General features: G+C 42.5%; 2 protein-coding genes across 5 annotated transcripts in view; one reads left to right on the forward strand and one right to left on the reverse strand.

Moving 5' to 3' along the window:
• Positions 1-8,393, forward strand: part of jmjd7 (jumonji domain containing 7) — an 18,760-nt gene extending 10,367 nt beyond the window's left edge. For 2 of the 4 annotated variants that reach the window (XM_079227299.1, XM_079227300.1), the window contains exon 9: positions 8,260-8,393. In XM_079227299.1, coding sequence (XP_079083425.1) covers positions 8,260-8,348 — 89 coding nt within the window. In that variant the 3' untranslated portion in view covers positions 8,349-8,393. The remainder of the gene's footprint in view (positions 1-8,259) is intronic. The other 2 variants (XM_079227302.1, XM_079227301.1) reach the window with 2 other exon arrangements.
• A 263-nt stretch (positions 8,394-8,656) lies between these two features.
• Positions 8,657-10,391, reverse strand: fbxo34 (F-box protein 34; the record flags this gene model as incomplete). The annotated part of the gene is given in 5 exon segments (XM_079225715.1): positions 8,657-8,688; positions 9,094-9,197; positions 9,199-9,685; positions 9,781-9,941; positions 9,943-10,391. Coding segments are annotated over 5 exon segments (1,233 nt in total).
• Positions 10,392-18,432: the final 8,041 nt, after the last annotated feature.

Consider the following 18,432-nt stretch of genomic DNA (forward strand, 5'->3'; position numbering starts at 1 on the left):
TTGGAAGTTGATCTGATTGACCGACTAAGAGAAGCAAGCCAAAGTATAGAAATATTTACTTCATGTTGCCATTAGGTGGCGCTATGACTCTAATTAAAAATTAGACTTCACATGTCTTCAGGCCTGGAGGCTGATCAAACATGTGAAACCTGGAAAGGATCTTATCATGTGGAGTCGAGTTACATCGGTTTATTCGGTCATGGCGAAGGATCGAACTTCTGCGATGGACCGACGCTACGCCGTTCAACGGATCCTTACAATCTTCAAGGTGATGCATTACCAATGTCTTAAGTCTCTTCCGACGTATTTTGAGAGGGATCTGAATAATCTGTGAGGAGCACGGTGTACAAGTAGAAAACATGTAACTTCCTGTTGCCTCTAGGTGGCGCTATGACTAGGATGAAAATTGATCATATGGATGTCTTCAGGGTCAAGAGGTCATGACATTTGAGAAATACGGAGCAGGTTACATTATGTACGACCGAGTTAAAGCAACTTTCATTTTCATGGAAAATGGTGTCTCTTTGCCGCTGCTCTGCGCTCACATAGTTCGATATTTTGAAAATCCTTTGATAACTTTTCCCTGCAAAGGTCTCAACATCATATTGCCCGAATGTGAAATCAATCGTGTCTAATCTGTAGGAGGAGTTCGTCAGAATACAACGCCTGAAAACAAGGAAAAGGCCAACATTGAGCGGTTCACTGCAGTGCCCTCTAGTGTTTGAATATTCTGAAACAATTTGGGTACGTTAAGGGACACGATGTTGACATATGCTACAAAGTTTGTGAAGATAGGCCAAGTAATTAGGAAGTTATGTGTATTGACATATTGAGCCACGCCCCTAAGAGGTTAATTGGTTAATAACTTCTGAACGCAATGAGATATCAACAAAGTGGGAGATATCATTTGATCACATTGAGCCAATGATGATCCACAGAAAATTTCGTAAGAAACGGACCCAGCGTTTAGGAGGAATGGGCAAAAATGTGTTTTTTACAAAATTCAAAATGGCGGAAAATCTAATTAGGCGCATTTTAATTTCACGGATGAGTTTTTTGTAGAGCAGTCCCACCCGGACATGTGTGTAAAATTTCAAGTCAATCGGCCATAGTTGGCAAAAAGCGTAGCCTTTCTGCCTAAAGGGGTTCGCCGAGTCTGATGGGTGTGCAAAGTTTGAAGAATGTAGGTTTATCCCAAGCACCTCTTTTCCCTGCGCATAGGTCGGGAATAATAATACTTAGCATTTCAATAGGTCCTCGATCTGACTACGTCAGTACTTGGGCCCTAATAATAATACTTAGCATTTCAATAGGTCCTCGACTCTGACTACGTCAGTGCTCGGGCCCTAATAATAACTAGAAATTGCATTTCCTGCTGAAAATGCGTTGGAATGCAAAAAGCTGAAGCTTAAGGCTTAAATATTTGAAAATATAGCTGAAAATAGCTAAATATAGCTGAACATAGCTGAATACAGCTGAATTTAGCTGAAAATAGCTGAAAATAGCTGAATATAGCTTAAAATAGCTGAAAAGATAAACTACCTCCTGAAAAGTGTTGAAGCCCAAAAGCGTTGAACTGAACTGCTGAACATCCTTAATGTTAAAATGGAACAGTTGGAAGCAAAACTGCAACATCTAAATAATCCAAGAGATAAATTAAAAGTAGTAGTTGTAGTAGTAGAAATAACAGTAGCATGAGTGAAAGCAGTAGTTGTAGTCGCAGAAGTAGTAGTTGTAGTAGTAATAGTATAAATAACAGTAGTATGAGTAGAAGTAGTAGTAGTATTTGAAATTACAGTAGTAGTTGAAATAACGGTAGTATGAGTAGTAGTAGTTGAAGTAACAGTAGTAGTAGAAGTAGTTGAAGTAACAGTAGTAGTAGGAGTAGAAGTAGTAGTTGAAATAACAGTAGTATGAGAAGTAGTAGTAGTTGAAGTAACAGTAGAAGTAGTAGTTGAAATAACGGTAGTATGAGTAGAAGTAGTAGTTGAAGTAACAGTAGTATGAGTAGGAGTAGTAGTATTCATAGTAATAGCAGTAGCAGTAGTAGTCATTAATAGCTGTAGTAGTAATTAGTAATAGTTATAGCAGTAGTAGTATTAGTAGCATGAGTGGCAGTAGTAGTAATAGTCCAAATATTAGCAGCATTAGTCAAAGTATTAGTCTGCGCATTAAGTATTTAATACAAAAATCCTCATTTGAGCTTCATGTTATGATAGTTAATTCATGGGGCTTTTATTTTGAAAGGGAAGACAGACAGACAGACAGACAGACAGGAGGCTTTACAATGCCTTTGACTGAATATCTGCATGAATATCTCCAAGTCACACACTCCAATGTGTGTGCAGATTGTGTACAAAACCATCTGTTAAACCCCATATTTCGAGGCAAAAACATGCTCAAATCACCATTATAGTACATTCACCAGAGAGGAGAGGAGGAGACGATCGCACTGATATCCTTGATATTTTTCTGGAGTTTAAATAGACGTGGGAGCATCAGCTTCACTGACTCTCGCGTTCACACACACACATACACACACACGCGACAGTGCGCGCGACCGTATTACCACGTGCACGCGCGCGACCGTTCACACGCGCCGTTCGCGCGCTCACACGCGCCGTTCGCGCGCGCACGTACACACGCGGACATAGACACACAGTCAGTGAGCATAGCAAACTTCATGCTAGTGATCAAATTCACTCTCCAGCAACAGCCTGCAACAGCCTGCTCTCTGTGTGTGTGTGTGTCCCCGCAATGACGTTAAAACAACAATGAGTGTGAAGCAGTGATTAGTTCAAACTGAAAACACCTGTGACATGACTGAGAGACTGAGTTGTATGATCTCTATAGACTCCAGTGCATTTATTTTTTTTCAAAAAAAACTTCATAGCTCAAGAACTTCAAAGGCAAGATGCCACAATAATAATATTTTCTGAGAGATAAGACTCTTGCGAACGCGTCGATGTTGTTTGTGGGTCTCTAGGCTACACGATGTGTCTCTAGTCGCAATTTCTAAATCAGGTACGGTCGTGGGAGAGAGACATTTTTGAGGAAGATTTAACATGGGAGGGGATGGAAGAAGAAGGAGGCCACCTCTCACATATCGTCTGATTTTAACACGTCTGAATCTGTTGGATTCAAATCGACCCAAGTTTACAAAGTAAGACAAGATTTCCTACGTTTTGATGTATAAATTATGCCCAAAAACTTAGTATTGGGGAGGAGATGGCAAAAAGCAAAAATAAAATCTAGCTAATCCTCCAGGGGAACTACACTCAAGCTGTGACATCACGCACTCTAAGCGGTGCAATACACACCCATGTTAAAGGCAGAAATGGTGGGGAAAAAGGATGAAATGAAAACACTGACAGTTTAAAAACTATAAAAGATATCAGAAATCTGAAATTATAGAATAATAGCTGAAGGTTTTGTCAACATTTTAAAAGTTTAAATGATGTCTTTAGCTGAACGTATGCAGAACCTGTCAGCGTTTGAAGTTGAAGAGGATTTGAAGATTTTCCCCATCCGCTCCCATTAATTTTAATTTTCATAAAAAGCTTAATAATTCAAAGATTTGAAAAGTCAGAAATATGAAGAGGTCATTGCCATCGTCTCCTTAAGTAGCTGAATATTTGAATATTTGAACGGTTTCTGTAGCTGTATATATGAAGGAGGAGATGAGGTCCAAAATACGTACGGAAGAAATAGAAGAATAAGTTGATTAAAGAAGACGATAACAATAGTTGGACTGCTGAAGCATTCCAACTAATAATCATAGTCCCACAAAAACTTTGGCGCGTATCTCCTCCCACAGCATTGCCAGCACATGCGTAAAAAATACATCAAAACGTGCAGCCTGATCGGGAATCGTGTGCTATGACTTTTCTAAGAGATTCGACCAGCCATTTTCCCGAAAAGTGCGAAAAACTGCGAGAAATTGTCCCATTCACTTGACTGGGGTTTCGGACTGAAGAGAACAAAAAAAGATACATCTTTGTGCCCACAGTGACTCGCCATAATTTATCGTAGAGAAATGATTTAAAGTTTAAAACGTTGACAAAAGTCTGGAGTTTATTTGCCCAATTGAGCATTTTTTGATAGCTAGCACAGTTTTCATGTAATTATTGTTCAAGTTTAGGAAAATGTGGGAACCATTTCAGAGTTTACAATGGGTGTGTATGGGGCAGGTTAGAGCTGTGACGTCATCGCTAGAGCACGAGTAGCTGTGTGCTAAACAACCTTTTTGTATTTGTATTTTGCCATTCACTCCACAATATTGACTTTTGAGGCATAATTTACATATATAAACGTTGGAAATATTGTGCCGGTGGTACACGTGCGTCGTGGAATCCAACAAATTTATACTGTTTAGTCAGCAAGCCTGAAAGCGACATGAAGACCGGCCAACTGCTCCATCAACCTCCATGTTAAATCGGACCACAATTTTCTCTCATGACGGAAATGTGAGCACTTTACAAACTGAATTAACGCTATCATTTAGAAATCCTTACAAATATTTAAGTAGATGGAAACGTTCTCAGAAGTCTTGTGCTTCTCATGATTTCGTTATTTTCGTGATGGGATTCACGGTTGTCTGTCAAATACAATAGTTTGAAAGGTTGTTTTTTCATTAAATCCACAGTCCAGTCTCCCGCTCTGTGACAGTGTCACACCTGTTTTAAGTTAGCCAATCAAGGCAGTCACCATGGCAACCAGTGACACGCAGGCACACACACACACATGCAGGAGGAACACATGTAATCATGTGATATGTTGCATCTCCAATCCACACATACGTGTGCGCGCGTGCATGTGGTAATACGGTCGCGTGCACTCAGACTCTTGACTTTTGATCATATTTATGCAAAAAATTAATAATATATATTTTTTTTTTTTAAGTCAAGGAGTTATTGATTCTTTAGAGATCAAGGACAATAGGGGCTGGTATTCATATGTAATCACGTGATATGTTGCAGCAAAGTGCTGTCCTATTCATATTTACATCAAGCCCTCATAGCTAATGTTGGCATATATATATATATATATATATATATATATATAATGTACCTCAATAACACATCTCACTACCGGTAATGTATATATATTGCGACGTCTTACGGCAGTACTAGCCACACTTTCAAAATTTCTTGTGAAATTTTCTAGTTAAAGAATGTCATTCATGTATTTCTTTAATCAGTGATTGGCTAAACTGTGTATTAGACCCGTATAAAATATATGCTAAGGAAGAAAAAAAGGATGTGTTTTATTTTTTGAATGCTTCTACATGACTAGTCATTCAATTAAATATTGTATTTATTTTCAGATGTTATCGACTATTTTATTCTAATGTAATACAGCTTAATATCATGCTGAAGAAGAAACATTTGTCTTTTATTAGGAAACAACATAAACAGTCTGTTCAGTAGTAAGGGTCCCTGTTAGGGACAAGCCACTCCTTTTGTCATGTTCAGTTTGTTGCTTACCTTAATGATGTATGTTAAAGACCAGCAATTTATTAACTTTATACAAAAGCAATAAGTGCTTTTGATCTTGTTCAGTTCAGTTTTTCTTACTCAGTGAGAAAAGTCCAGTCTGTGTTGGCTTGAACAAGTGCACTGAAGTCTGGTTGAATGAGGTGGAGATGTGAAAGACAGCTGACAGGTATCTCAGCAGCGGCTTTGCGCATGCACGATTAATGTTCACTCTGGAGCACTCTGAGGCGTAGCGGCTCGCGGCAGCACCCGCTGCTCGCTGAGAACAGAAACTACAGAACAAGATGTGCTTCAGTCTGTTGGCAACAAGCCGGTCGGTGAGGCTGCCGAAGAAAGTAAAAACCTCACTTTTACTGTATTAAATATTCATGTTTGAGGTTTATTAAAAATGTTTGATTAACCGAGAGCATTGTAGTTGTTAAATAATACAATTAATCCTAAAAAAAACGTTCAGAATAATTGTGCAGTGTATTTATTTTATTAGCACATTCTTTCTCAAAAGAATTTTTTTTTTCTCCGTTTTTTTTTAGCCTCCCTTGTTTTTGTAGAACAATCGAATTATTAGCTATTTTTGTGTTAATACGCATGCCTTGAGCCTTTAAATGTGTGATTCTATCAGCTTGATTTGTTCCATGACTTGTTATCTGTGCAGGTTTACATACACATGATCAATAAATGTCTTTGTGATGATCACATTGCATCATGTCATTTATTTGACAAGGTTTTTGCTTGTAAAACTGTAGGTAGACTTGATTTAGTTATTGAATATAAGTCAAACCAAGAGTGAGATCAATTAGCTAATAAACCAATACAGTGTTAATATTTGAATGGGCCCCGGGCACTTTGTACTTGAAAAGTTGGGCCCCGAGGTCAAAAAGGTTAAGAACCCCTGCCTTAACGTACCCACATTTTTTCACAATATTCAAACACAAGGGGGCGCTGCAGTGAATCGCACAATTTTTGCTTTTTTCTCCTTGAGATTAAATCTGATTGATTTCAAATTCTGGCAATATGATGTTGAGACCTTTGCAGGGAAAAGTTATCAAAGGATTTTAAAAATATCGCAGAGCAGCGGTAAAGAGACACCGAAGTTGTTTTAACTCGGCCGTACATGATGTCATCTGCTCTATATTTCTCATATGTCATGACCTCCTGACCCTGAAGACAGTCATATGCTAATTTTGAATCCTATTCATAGCGCCATCTAGTGACAACAGGAAGTTACATGTGTTCTACTTGTATACTGTGCTCCTCACAGATTATACAGATCCCTCTCAAAATGTGTCGGAATAGACTTAAGACATTGATAATGCATCAATTTGAAGATTCTAAGGATCCGTTGAATGGCGGCGAGTCGGAGCATCGGCGAAGTTCGATCCTTCGCCATGAACGGATACACACATTTTAAGTCAAAGATGTAGTTACCTGATATGATTTTAATGCTTCAAAATGGCACTGGCTTGATAGCGCCCCCTACAAATATTAATTTAAGCAGTGCCACGGTTGACCTACATCTGATGAAGTTCAACAGATCCAGATCCTCTCTCTCTGATACGTGTCAGCTGTCCTTCACATCTCCACTTCATTCAACCAGACTTCAATACACTTGTTCAAGCCCAACACAGACTGGACTTTTCTCACTGAGTAAGATCAACTGAACTGGAAAACATCAATAGCACGTATTGGTTATGTATAAAGTTAATCAATTGCTGGTCTTTAACATACATATTTAAAGGTAAGGTTTAAAGGTATCTTAAAAAACTTTTTCATAGCCTTATTGTAACATGTATTCTTAGCAATAGCAGCTCAAAACCATATCATTTACAGTTTTTTTTATAAAGTAATAACATTAATATTGAGTTGATTGAATTCAGTTCAGCCTATTGGCTTGGCCCTCCACAACGGTCCAAATTTCTCATGTGGACCGTTGTGGAGGGCCGAACCAAAATTAATTGCCCACCCCTGCTCTAAATCGTACCGGAAGTCGACCATTTTGATTTTCTTCGTTCATTTTTTTCTATTTCTAGTTCAAATTGCCATAGTTTCCCAGTAGGTGGCGCTATGACTGAGTTCATATTGGCATGCAGAAGTCTTCAAGCCATGACTATCGTACAACAGCTTTCTGTATGATCAAGAACTATATGAAATAGTCGCCACACCACTTCCACACCGTTCCATGAAACCTCAAGCTTTTGATAACTTTCTCTCACAGCTTTAATTTATTCATTTATTTTGAATTTGCTCCTCAGGACAGTGACTTTGTCCATAGTAAAGTGTCTTTTTTGTTTGTGCATGAACGTTGAGTCAGTTTAAACATGGCTGAAGATTCTGAATTGTTATGCATGTTTTAATACCCCGTGTCCTGAAGATGCACTTTTTTTTTTTTTTAATTAAAATGCAGCTAATTGAGTGTAAAAGGGAATAGTTCCCTCTCTAGCATCGCCACCAGTTTTTGTGTTGGCATACATATCCTGTACTATCTCAGGTTCAAACTGCACCATCTTTTCATTAAATACATTTGAGAAGTTGAGAGTGTTCCTCAATTTGGGTCGCGGCTTGTCATTCATGGGTGATGGTGGGTCCCGGAGCCAGACCAGTTGAAAACCACTGCGCTAGAGCACCTGAACAGTCTGCATACACACACACATGCTATAAGTTAACGGGACTAAAGACTCAAACAGTTTGTTTTCTGTGCTGCACTGACACACACATGCTATAAGTTAACGGGACTAAAGACTCAAACAGTTTGTTTTCTGTGCTGCAGTGAACTTCTGGTACGACATGGAGTACGACATCAAGTACAACTACTTCCAGCTGCTGGAGGCGCTGTCCGAGGTCACAAGGTCAACGTGATGTCATCGTGAAGCGAGGACTGTAAAATAAAGTTGTGCAACAAAGACTTGTCTCGTGTTGTGACTCTTTATTAAAGCAACACATGACATTGAATCTGTAATATTGCAGCGCCTCAAGGCCACGGTTCCTCTCGACCAATAAGAACTCAGGATAATCGATCAGACCCCCCCCCTACTCCCCAGGTCATGTGAAGAGACAGAGGAGCAACAGGTAAAAGTTCACCTTCAAACGTTTTCTTCTTTAAATACGACACGTTCAACTATCCAAGAGCAGAACTCTGACCTGCTGTTGTCAGACCCCTCTCCCCCTCAGTCATCGTGACGACCCCTCCAGTACATCACTGCGGTCAAGTGAGCCCACATCCGCCGAGTGAGCCTCAGTTGCAATTCTAAATGCACCTCTATTCAAGGTGTTACGGTACGGGGGCCAGCTCAATTTCACAAAATTCAAATAGCTATAAAAACCTTTGAAAATTTATGAAATTTAGGCAGACTTTGAATTCACTTTTCTCAAAAACTGCACAGTAAAATTTGGAGGCCATGCACATGGGCATAGCAGAGGTCACCCTAAACAAGACTGCAGTGGAATTTGTATATACAAGTATATGGATCTGTTTTTATGGCTGTTTGAATATTGTGAAATTGTGAATATCATTATGAAATTTTAAGCAGACTTTGAATTAAATTTTTTCCAAAACTGTACAGTAATATTTGGAGGCCATGCACATGGACATAGCAGAGGTCACCCTGAACAAGACTGCGGTTGTCGTGGAGCCGCACGTTGCAGCAGGGCGCGTGTAGCGCGTGACAGAACGGCTTGTGGTGCCAGCGGCACGCGGACACGTCGCCGCCGCTTGCACTGCTTGCAGGGGTCGTCGCGGTAGCTGGGGTCAGACACCCAGAGCGAGTCGGCGGGCCGCACCCCGTAGTGTTCGATGACGAACAGGAAGTAGCGGCAGCTCCACTTGAGCGCGGCGAAGCTGCGCATGGGCAGCAGCCGCAGGACAGGGGGGGGCGGCAGCACGGCGAGCAGCGGCCGCGGCTCCAGTAGGCGCTGCAGGCGCCAGCGAAGCAACAGGAAGTGCTGCGGCGCCGACGCACGCCAGCACAGAGTCGCGTCCGCAGACTCCTCCTCCTTGTCAGCCCTCCACCTCTCCGATTGGCTGCTGGAGTCACAGCGGGCGGGAGGGGGGCAGGGCTGAGAGTGCTCCGTGTCAAAGTTCATTCTATGGTGAAGGGGGCGGGACCCAGACAAAAACAACAAGCCTGGCAGAGGCTCCGCCTCCTCAGGCAGAGCCTCTGCAACAGAGCTCAGTGGCTCTGCCCCCTGGGCCTCACCTGAGGGGGGCGTGGTCAGAGCAGGTTCTGAGTAACTGGTTGGCTCCCTGCCCACACTCTGAGCTACGGCAGTGATGATGGTGATGAAAGCCGGCAGGGGGCGGGGCTCTGGTCCCTGGTGGCGAGCAGGACGCGCCCCACCGCCCTCCTCAGGCTGTTGCTCCTCGTCAGATCCCCCTCTGTTCTCCTCTTCAGACACTCAGACTCCAGCTTTGCCACCATGTCTGACACCCTGACACTTTCTGGCTCCTCCCCCCCTAAGGTCAGGGGGCGGAGCTCTGGTCAGCGTGATGTGCCCGGAGCTCCTCTGGAGGGCGAGCGGATGTTTGGAGTCCGGCAGCTTCACCGCCTTCACCGCCTCACCGTCACGCTGCCTGCCACCCGATCGCCGTGGAGACGGTTGCCGGGCGTCCTGCATGAGGTTCCGGTTGCTTCCCGAGCGGTGGCGCCGTTTGGCCCGGGCCAGCCCCGGCGTGGTGGAGCAGCCCGAGCCGTCTGGAGCGAAGATGTTGATCTTCTCCCGGACGTGTCCCGGCTTGATGACGGCCCAGACGTCCAGCGGGGCGGCGCCGTCCTCGAGAGGGTGCGGGGCCTTCAGCAGTGTGTCGGTGGAGAGGATGCCGAGTGGGAGGCGGCTGATGTTGCCACGGTTACCACTGCAGGTCCTCACAAACAGGCTGCTGCACTGAGACGACTTCAGATGCATGATGGTCCTGAGAGAGAGAGAGAGAGAGAGAGAGAGAGACATCAATCAGGATGTTCCGCCTCCACCTAAATGGAAGCAACATGTTAAACTGGACTAAATAATATATATATATTTTTTTTTTGTATAAAGCGTTTTTCGAATACTGAAAGACACTTTATATAGGACAGAGACAAACAAAACAAAACAAAAAATTGAAAGACAAAGGAGCGAACAAAACAAATGAATAGAATATTTTTGGTACAAAAGAAAACTGGAGAAGCTGCAACAGAATGAGTCATGTAGTGAAGGGTAGGAAACAGGGGCTAGCAAGTGAAGGGTTGGGAGCAGGGGTTAGCAGGTGAAGGGTAGGGAGCAGGGGTTTGCAGGTGAAGGGTAGGGAGCAGGGGTTAGCAGGTGAAGGATAGGGAGTAGGATGTAGGGGTTAGCACAGGGGTGGGCAATTAATTTTCCCAAGGGGCCACATGAGAAATTTGGACTGTTGTGGAGGGCCGAACCAATTCTGAACTTAATTCAATTAACTCAATATTAATGTTATTACTTTATTAAAAAACTGTAAATTATATGGTTTTGAGCTGCAACTGGTAAGAATGCATGTTACAATAAGGCTATGAAAATAAGTAAAAAAAACATTTTTTAAGATTTGTTTAAACCTTACCTTAAATATGTATGTTAAAGACCAGCAATCTATTAACTTTAAACAAAAGCAATAAGTGCTTTTGATATTTTCCAGTTCAGTTGTTCTTACTCGGTGAGAAAAGTCCAGTATGTGTTGGCTTGAACAAGAGCATGAAGTCTGGTTGAATGAGGTGGAGATGAAGGACAGCTGAGAGAGAGAGGATCTGATCTGTTGAACTTCATCACTAGAATGTTTGTTCTCATGTAGGTAGAGAGAGAATTAACATCTTCTGAGCAGGCCTCCTCATGTGAGGAAAGTTCTCCTCTTTGAGAGAAGAACCCCAAACATCGCACTTCTGGTGGAAGCTGACGAACTGCCATTAAAATGAAGATGGGCCAAACTAGCTTTGGCATATTGGGTGAAGCTAAAGGGTTCGGAAGAGGAACTTCCTGCAATCAATGTGCTGCAGGAATGTTTGGAATACACACACAATAAAGGGAAAGGGTTTGGGTGGAGCATCAATGCATTAGCCAATGAGTTTGGATTAAATAAGTATGAGTATGGTCCCAATGTGATGTGGGGAAATGTTCCTCCGTGGATTTTACCAGCCAACAAGGTGGACTTATCACTCATAGAGCAGAGGAAAAAATGATACAAGAATACATAAACAACACGTGTTATACGCAAATATACACCGATGGGTCGAAAGACAATGGAAATGGTCATGTGGGTGCAGGGGTATTCATAACTGAATTTAATAGGGCTATATGTAAAATAATTAATGACAGACAGTCTGTCTTCACGGCTGAAGTTACTGCTATAGTCCTGGGGCTGCAATGGGTGGAAGAGGTCAGGCCGGAGAGAGTGGTTATCTGCTCAGACTACAGCAGCGTTAAACAGCATAGGCTCCAAAGGCTGGGTACTAGTGTGCATTTTTGCTGGGTTCCTGCTCATATAGGTGTGGAGGGAAATGAGAGAGCGGACAGGATCGCTAAGAAAGCCCTTAAACTCAAAAAGGAGGAAAGACTGAGTATTCAGTTTGGAAAAGGGGAAGCGAAAGCTGTTATTAGAGAGGCAGTGAGGGAATTATGGCAGAGGGAGTGGGACAACAACTGCAAAGGAAGGCACTATCACAATATACAAAAATCCATAAATGTTAAGTTTTTCAAAGGGAAGTGTCGGAGAGAGGAGGTAATCATATCAAGGCTAAGATTCAGACACACAGGTCTAAATGCAACTCTGTTGTTAATGGCAAAAGTGGGAACAGATAAGTGTAATTTTTGTAATGAGACTGAGGATGTGGAGCATGTAATCATGAAGTGTCGGAAATACAACTCTGAAAGGAAACTTTTGAAGTCCAAAATTTGTCAGCTGGGTCGGAGGTGGAGTCTGGAGGGAGTTCTGGCAGCGAACCAGGTGGGGCATGAGGGTTACAGGGTTTTGTTGCGATTTGCCAAAGATACAGGGCTAGGACGCAGGATTTAGGGCTGGTTAGGTTTGTTTGTTAAGTAGTTGGGCTGCTAATTAGTAGTATTTTGTTTTTTGTTTTGTTGCTTTGATTTGGTTTGGTGTATTGTTTTGTTTTGTTATTGTTTTATTCTTTTGTTTGTTTGTTAGTTAGTTAGTTATTCCTGAATCTGCGCACTCCGGTACAATAGGTATGCACCTAGGCAAATTGGTTGCGATCCGCCAGTCAAATTTATAGAAGAAAAAGAAGTGAGGTAGACCAAAAGATCCTCAATAGCTAGACATCATGCATCCAAAGAAATTCAGAAACAAAGTAATAGAGATCTATCAGTCTCGAAAAGGTTACAAAGCCATTTATAAAGCTTTGGGACTCCAGCGAACCACAGTGAGAGTCATTATCCACAAATGGTGAAAACATGGAACAGTGGTGAACCTTCCCAGGAGTGGCCGGCCAACCAAAATTACCCCAAGAGCGCAGCGACGACTCATCCAAGAGGTCACAAAAGACCCCAGAACAACATCCAAAGAACTGCAGGCCTCACTTGCCTCAATTAAGGTCAGCGTTCATGACTCCACCATAAGAAAGAGATTGGGCAAAAATTACCTGCATGGCAGAGTTCCAAGACGAAAACCACTGCTGAGCAAAAAGAACATAAAGGCTCGTCTCAGTTTTGCCAAACATCTTGATTATACCCAAGACCTTTGGAAAAAATACTCTGTCGACTGACCAGACAAAAGTTGAACTTTTTGGAAGGTGTATGTCCCATTACATCTGCCGTAAAAGTAACACGGCATTTCAGAAAAGGAACACCATACCAACAGTAAAATATGGTGGTGGTAGTGTGATGGTCTGGGGCTGTTTTGCTGCTTCAGGACCTGGAAGACTTGGTGTGGTAAATGGAACCTTGAATTCTGCTGTCTACTAAAAAATCCTGAAGGAGAATGTCCGGCCATCTGTTCGTGACCTCAAACTGAAGCGCACTTGGGTTCTGCAGACCCAAGTGCGACTTTGGAGAAACATGCAAAAAGATAAGAAATCAGGAAGGGTGCATGCACTTTTTCACACAACTGTATATGTATATTATATATATATATATATATATATATATATATATATATATATATATATATATATATATATATACACACACACTGTCTCAGAAAATTAGAATATTGTGATAAAGTTCTTTATTTTCTGTCATGCAATCAAAAAAACAAAAATGTCATGCATTCTGGATTCATTACAAATCAACTGAAATATTGCAAGCCTTTTATTGTTTTAATATTGCTGATTATGGCTTACAGCTTAAGAAAACTCAAAAATCCTATCTCAAAAAATTAGAATATTTCCTCAGACCAAGTAAAAAATTTATTTATAACAGCAAAACCAAATCAAACATTTGAAAATGTCCATTAATGCACTCAGTACTTGGTTGGGTATCCTTTTGCACGGATTACTGCATCAATGCGGCGTGGCATGGAGGCAATCAGTCTGTGCCATTGCTGAGGTTGTATGGATGCCCAGGATGCTTCAATAGCGGAGAGAACTTTCCTTTTGTGTCTTACCCTCCTGATGGAGGGTGTCAATGATGGTCCTCTGGACAGAAGTCAGATCAGCAGTCTTCCCCATACTTGTGATTTAGTTTACTGAACCAAGCTGAGTGTTTTTCAAGGCTCAGGAAACCCTTGCAGGTTTTTTCGACTTAATTAGACGATTAAAGTGATTAGTTGAATACCCTACTAGTATACTTTTTCATGATATTCTAATTTTTTGAGATAGGATTTTTGAGTTTTCTTAAGCTGTAAGTCATAATCAGCAATATTAAAACAATAAAAGGCTTGCAATATTTCAGTTGATTTGTAATGAATCCAGAATGCATAACATTTTTGTTTTTTTAATTGCATTACAGAAAATAAAGAACTTTATCACAATATTCTAATTTTCTGAGACAGTCCTGTATATATATATATACACACTATATATACAATGATATGTGCATGTCTGTGAAACCAGTGCAAAAAAGCAGGGTTGTCATATTTTATTTCACTGTAAAAATACTTTACAGTGAAGAATCAGAGTAAACTCATGACAATAACAGCTGAGGTGGTGACGTCATCAAATCAGCTTGATTTGACTTTTTTATTCACTGATTTAAATGTCTTCCTCACAAGATGAGAGGTCATTTTAAATGATCTATTCACTCGTTTTTGTCAAAACAAAATGTTAGATGAATGTAAACAAAATATTGTTCTATATATTGTCTGCTTGCATTCCTCTGATTTCATGTGTTTTCATGTTCCATCTTTAATCTGTAATGTTGTAGTGTAAATGTATTTTATCGGGCTAAACGCCCACGTGTCTCTTTGTTTACCTTTTTATTTTTTTACGTCTTCATGCTTCCATTGGGAACTGCGTGTTTAACTTCACATTGCAATGAATTGTGGGTAATTCCCTTAGGCAAAGTTAGCATCTAATGCTGACTTACAGAAAGGGATCATAAAGGGCTCAAAATGTCTGCCAGAGAGCCCTCAAGCACTCTACGATGTGACAATGGGACACCCCTAAACCCTCAAGGACTTCGCAGGAGCGCGCCTCAAAGTCCGTGAGTCCGTAAGGGTGGAGCTTGAGATTGGGCATCAATATGCGTTCTTCTCTGTACTGTTCTCGTGGACTTGTGAAACATCATCAGTCGCGGCCCAAGTACTGTTCCAATTCAAAAGTCCACTTCTCGCCAAGCATGGTGAAAATGCCCGGATGTGACTTGATCAGCCCATTTTACCGGGGATGCATCAGAGCAGACTTGAGCGTACTTGAGAGAGCCAATATCCCAGAATGCATTTCGGACCAGCAAACGGGGAACAATGGCGGATGAGAAAACTCATAACTGAAAGTTGACATTTTCTGAATACTACCGTTGTTGAGTCACAAAATGTAATTTTAGGATGTTTTCATGATCGCTGCGTCGATCGCTGCGTCGAGCACTGCGTCGAGCGTCGCGTCGAGCATGCAACTGGCATCAATCCGGGCTGGAACGCAACCCCGTCCAGACGGATCGAATGTGCGCGAGCCACGACTATACCGGCCTGGGACGATTCCGTGTTCGCCCGACAAGCCCGACGGAGGCTGATGCATTCGCAGAAAGCAGACGGCGATGCCGCCACTGCTGAGAGCATGGAGCGTCGCGTCCGACAATGGTCTTGCGGGCTCGGGCTCGCAGAAAGAGTACACTGGCGTGTGGGCTCAGAAAGCAGATGGCGACGACGCTACGACCGCATCCGAACATCGGTTCGCCCGGTTGGACATCTCGACCTGGAAGCCAGGCAACACGTTTCTGAATCAGCACGCTTACTACACCCGGGGAGGGTGTGCGACGTGCGTACCTGAAGGCGTCCAACACTGCAGAGTGTCTGAAGATCAAGATTGGACAAGCTTTAAACCCCTAACCCCGTTTCTGAGATGTGTGTCGTGTCGTTGCTTGTAACACTGGAGGTGATGACTAAATAAAATAAACCAAGGTTTCAAAAAAATACAACTCTCTGTCCTGTGATCATTGTGTTTTGCGTGCAAAGCTTTCATATCTTGATACGTGTCGGTCGGTGGGAGCATCTCGCGCCTTTCTGTGACAGCCCAGTCAACGCGAGTGTTTGCGGAAAGGCGCCCGAGGCTTCCAGTGACGAGGTGTGGTGTGAAACGCTCAGCTTTTCGTGGTCAAGAAAATAAAGAATGAATAAAATCATTGAAACAAACGGGCTGCTGAGACGTAAACGGAAATGTTTTATTTCATTGAGCAGTACAACAATCTTTGGCTTCTCGATGTCCTCTGTAGCTGATCGGACTCTCGAAAGCACCATACGAGAGTTGGGGTTGGGGAGACGTTGACTCGTAAGCGGGTCATTTTGACCCAGGAGAACGGGCTACATGTAGACATACACATACATATATACTCGCACCACGGGCCATTTTGACCCAGAGGACCGCGGGAGGATGTGGAAATACACTCTGGGTCATTTTGACCCCCGGGGACAAGAGTAAGGGCTGGGGAGACGTTGACTCGTACATGGGTCATGTTGACCCCAGGACAACGTGCTGCATGTATACATACACATACATATACACTAGTCATTTTGACCCAGAAGACCGCGGGAGGATGTAGAAATACACTCTGGGTCATTTGGACCCCGGGACAAGAGTTAGGGTTGGGGGAGACGTACACTCTTACCGGGGTCATTTTGACCCAAGGACAACGGGTCCATATATACTCAGCGTCCTCAGACTCCATCTGGTGGTTGTTTGGTGGAAGTACCGGGTCTGCGCCACTTTCACACATCTGCAAGAGGTGACGCCGGTTACGCCTGAGCATGTGACCTCCATCAGTGCGAATGTTATAGGACCTCTGGGTACCTGCTGGTTCGACGACTGTTGCAGGTTCCCATGTGCCTGTGGGAAGCTGGAAACGTATCATAGCTCCTTCTGGTAGTGCCGGTAGTGTCCGAGTATTCCTGTTTATATTATTTGTCTCTGTTGGCACAGTTGCCTTCTGCTGTGAACTACACTGCGACAGACTATTTCAGGTTGCAGTTGTTTCTCTGTGTGTAGAATTGAGCTCAAACGCCTGCTCATTAGCAGCTGCGCTTGCGACTTCAGTCCATCAACTGGTGTGTTTCTGTATTCCAGTAAACTGAGGTACGGGTCTATCCGCTGTGCATGTGCTTTGTCCATGAGGGCTTTGACAGTCTGCACAATCCTCCCTGCGACCGTGTTCTCTTCCACATGCTCCACACTCCTTGCCATGCGTGACACTGTTGTTGTCGTTGCCGCCAGTTAATTTTCGTCCGTGATATCTTTGTTCGGAACTGAACGCCCTTCTGCTAACTGCATGGACAGACTGGCTGGCTGTGTTAGCAGCGGGAAAACCCATCGTCTTTAGCTGCTGCTGTGATAGCTCGTGTGAGCGAACAATGTCAATCGCTTTCTCGAGCAGTAAATCCGGACCATGACAGAATAGTATCTCCTGGACTCTTGGAGAGTTTGAAGCGAAAACGATCTCTAATCATCTCATCAGCGTTAGGGTAGTTGCAGTCCTTTACTAGCAGCTTTAGCTCAGTCACAAACTGGTCAAAACTTTCACAATCCCTTTGTATCTTTTCATGGAATTCATATCGAGCGAAAATTGGGTTAGCTTTGGGCGTTACATATGCTTCAAACTTCCCATAGTACGTTCAGAGTACCTTTCTCTCATCTGCCGTGAGGGTCCATGTATTATATACATATCTTTATAATATATTTATATCTGCCTTTCTCGCTGATCCACAGGCGTGGATAACTGCACTTTTCTTCCTCCTCTTTAGCGCTTAGCGGGCCGGAGAACATTAGCTCCACATGCTGGCGAAAAAAAATAAAGATGAACTAGTTCAGTGTCAAATATACCATTCAATAGAAGAAGAAAAAAACATGAATAAAAATAAATAAATAAACACATTTCAAGTACATCTTAATTATCGAATGATAAATATTGTATGATGGGCTGAAATGGAAGCACCCAACGCATTCACTATAATCAAGTCAACCTAGGATTGCAATGTATAGAGAAATATACTATAGGATTAGATCCAGGAAGCATTAGAGGCAGATAAAAAATAATTTAGTGTTAACATAGCCCACTACAATATTTCCTTTCATTTGCCTCAAGTAAACCTAAATGTAAGCAGGTAACAATCGTTAACAACTACAGATAGCCACATTCTGTAACTACCTGTACATTCCCTCCCTGCATCGTTTACTTTGAGCTAAACTCCTTGGTATAGTTTACTGTGAGCTAAACTCCTTGGTATAGTCCTGCTGTGGTTGATGAGAGAAGTTACTTGGTTAGTGAGAAAGCCAGTGAGAAACCAGCGCAGCAGCCTCCCCAAGGTCCTAGTGCCCTACGCTAGTATGATGATAGGCTATTGGATAGTAAT

This window comes from Taurulus bubalis, assembly GCF_910589615.1.
Source record: "Taurulus bubalis genome assembly, chromosome: 1".
In the NCBI taxonomy this organism is placed as follows: domain Eukaryota; kingdom Metazoa; phylum Chordata; class Actinopteri; order Perciformes; family Cottidae; genus Taurulus; species Taurulus bubalis.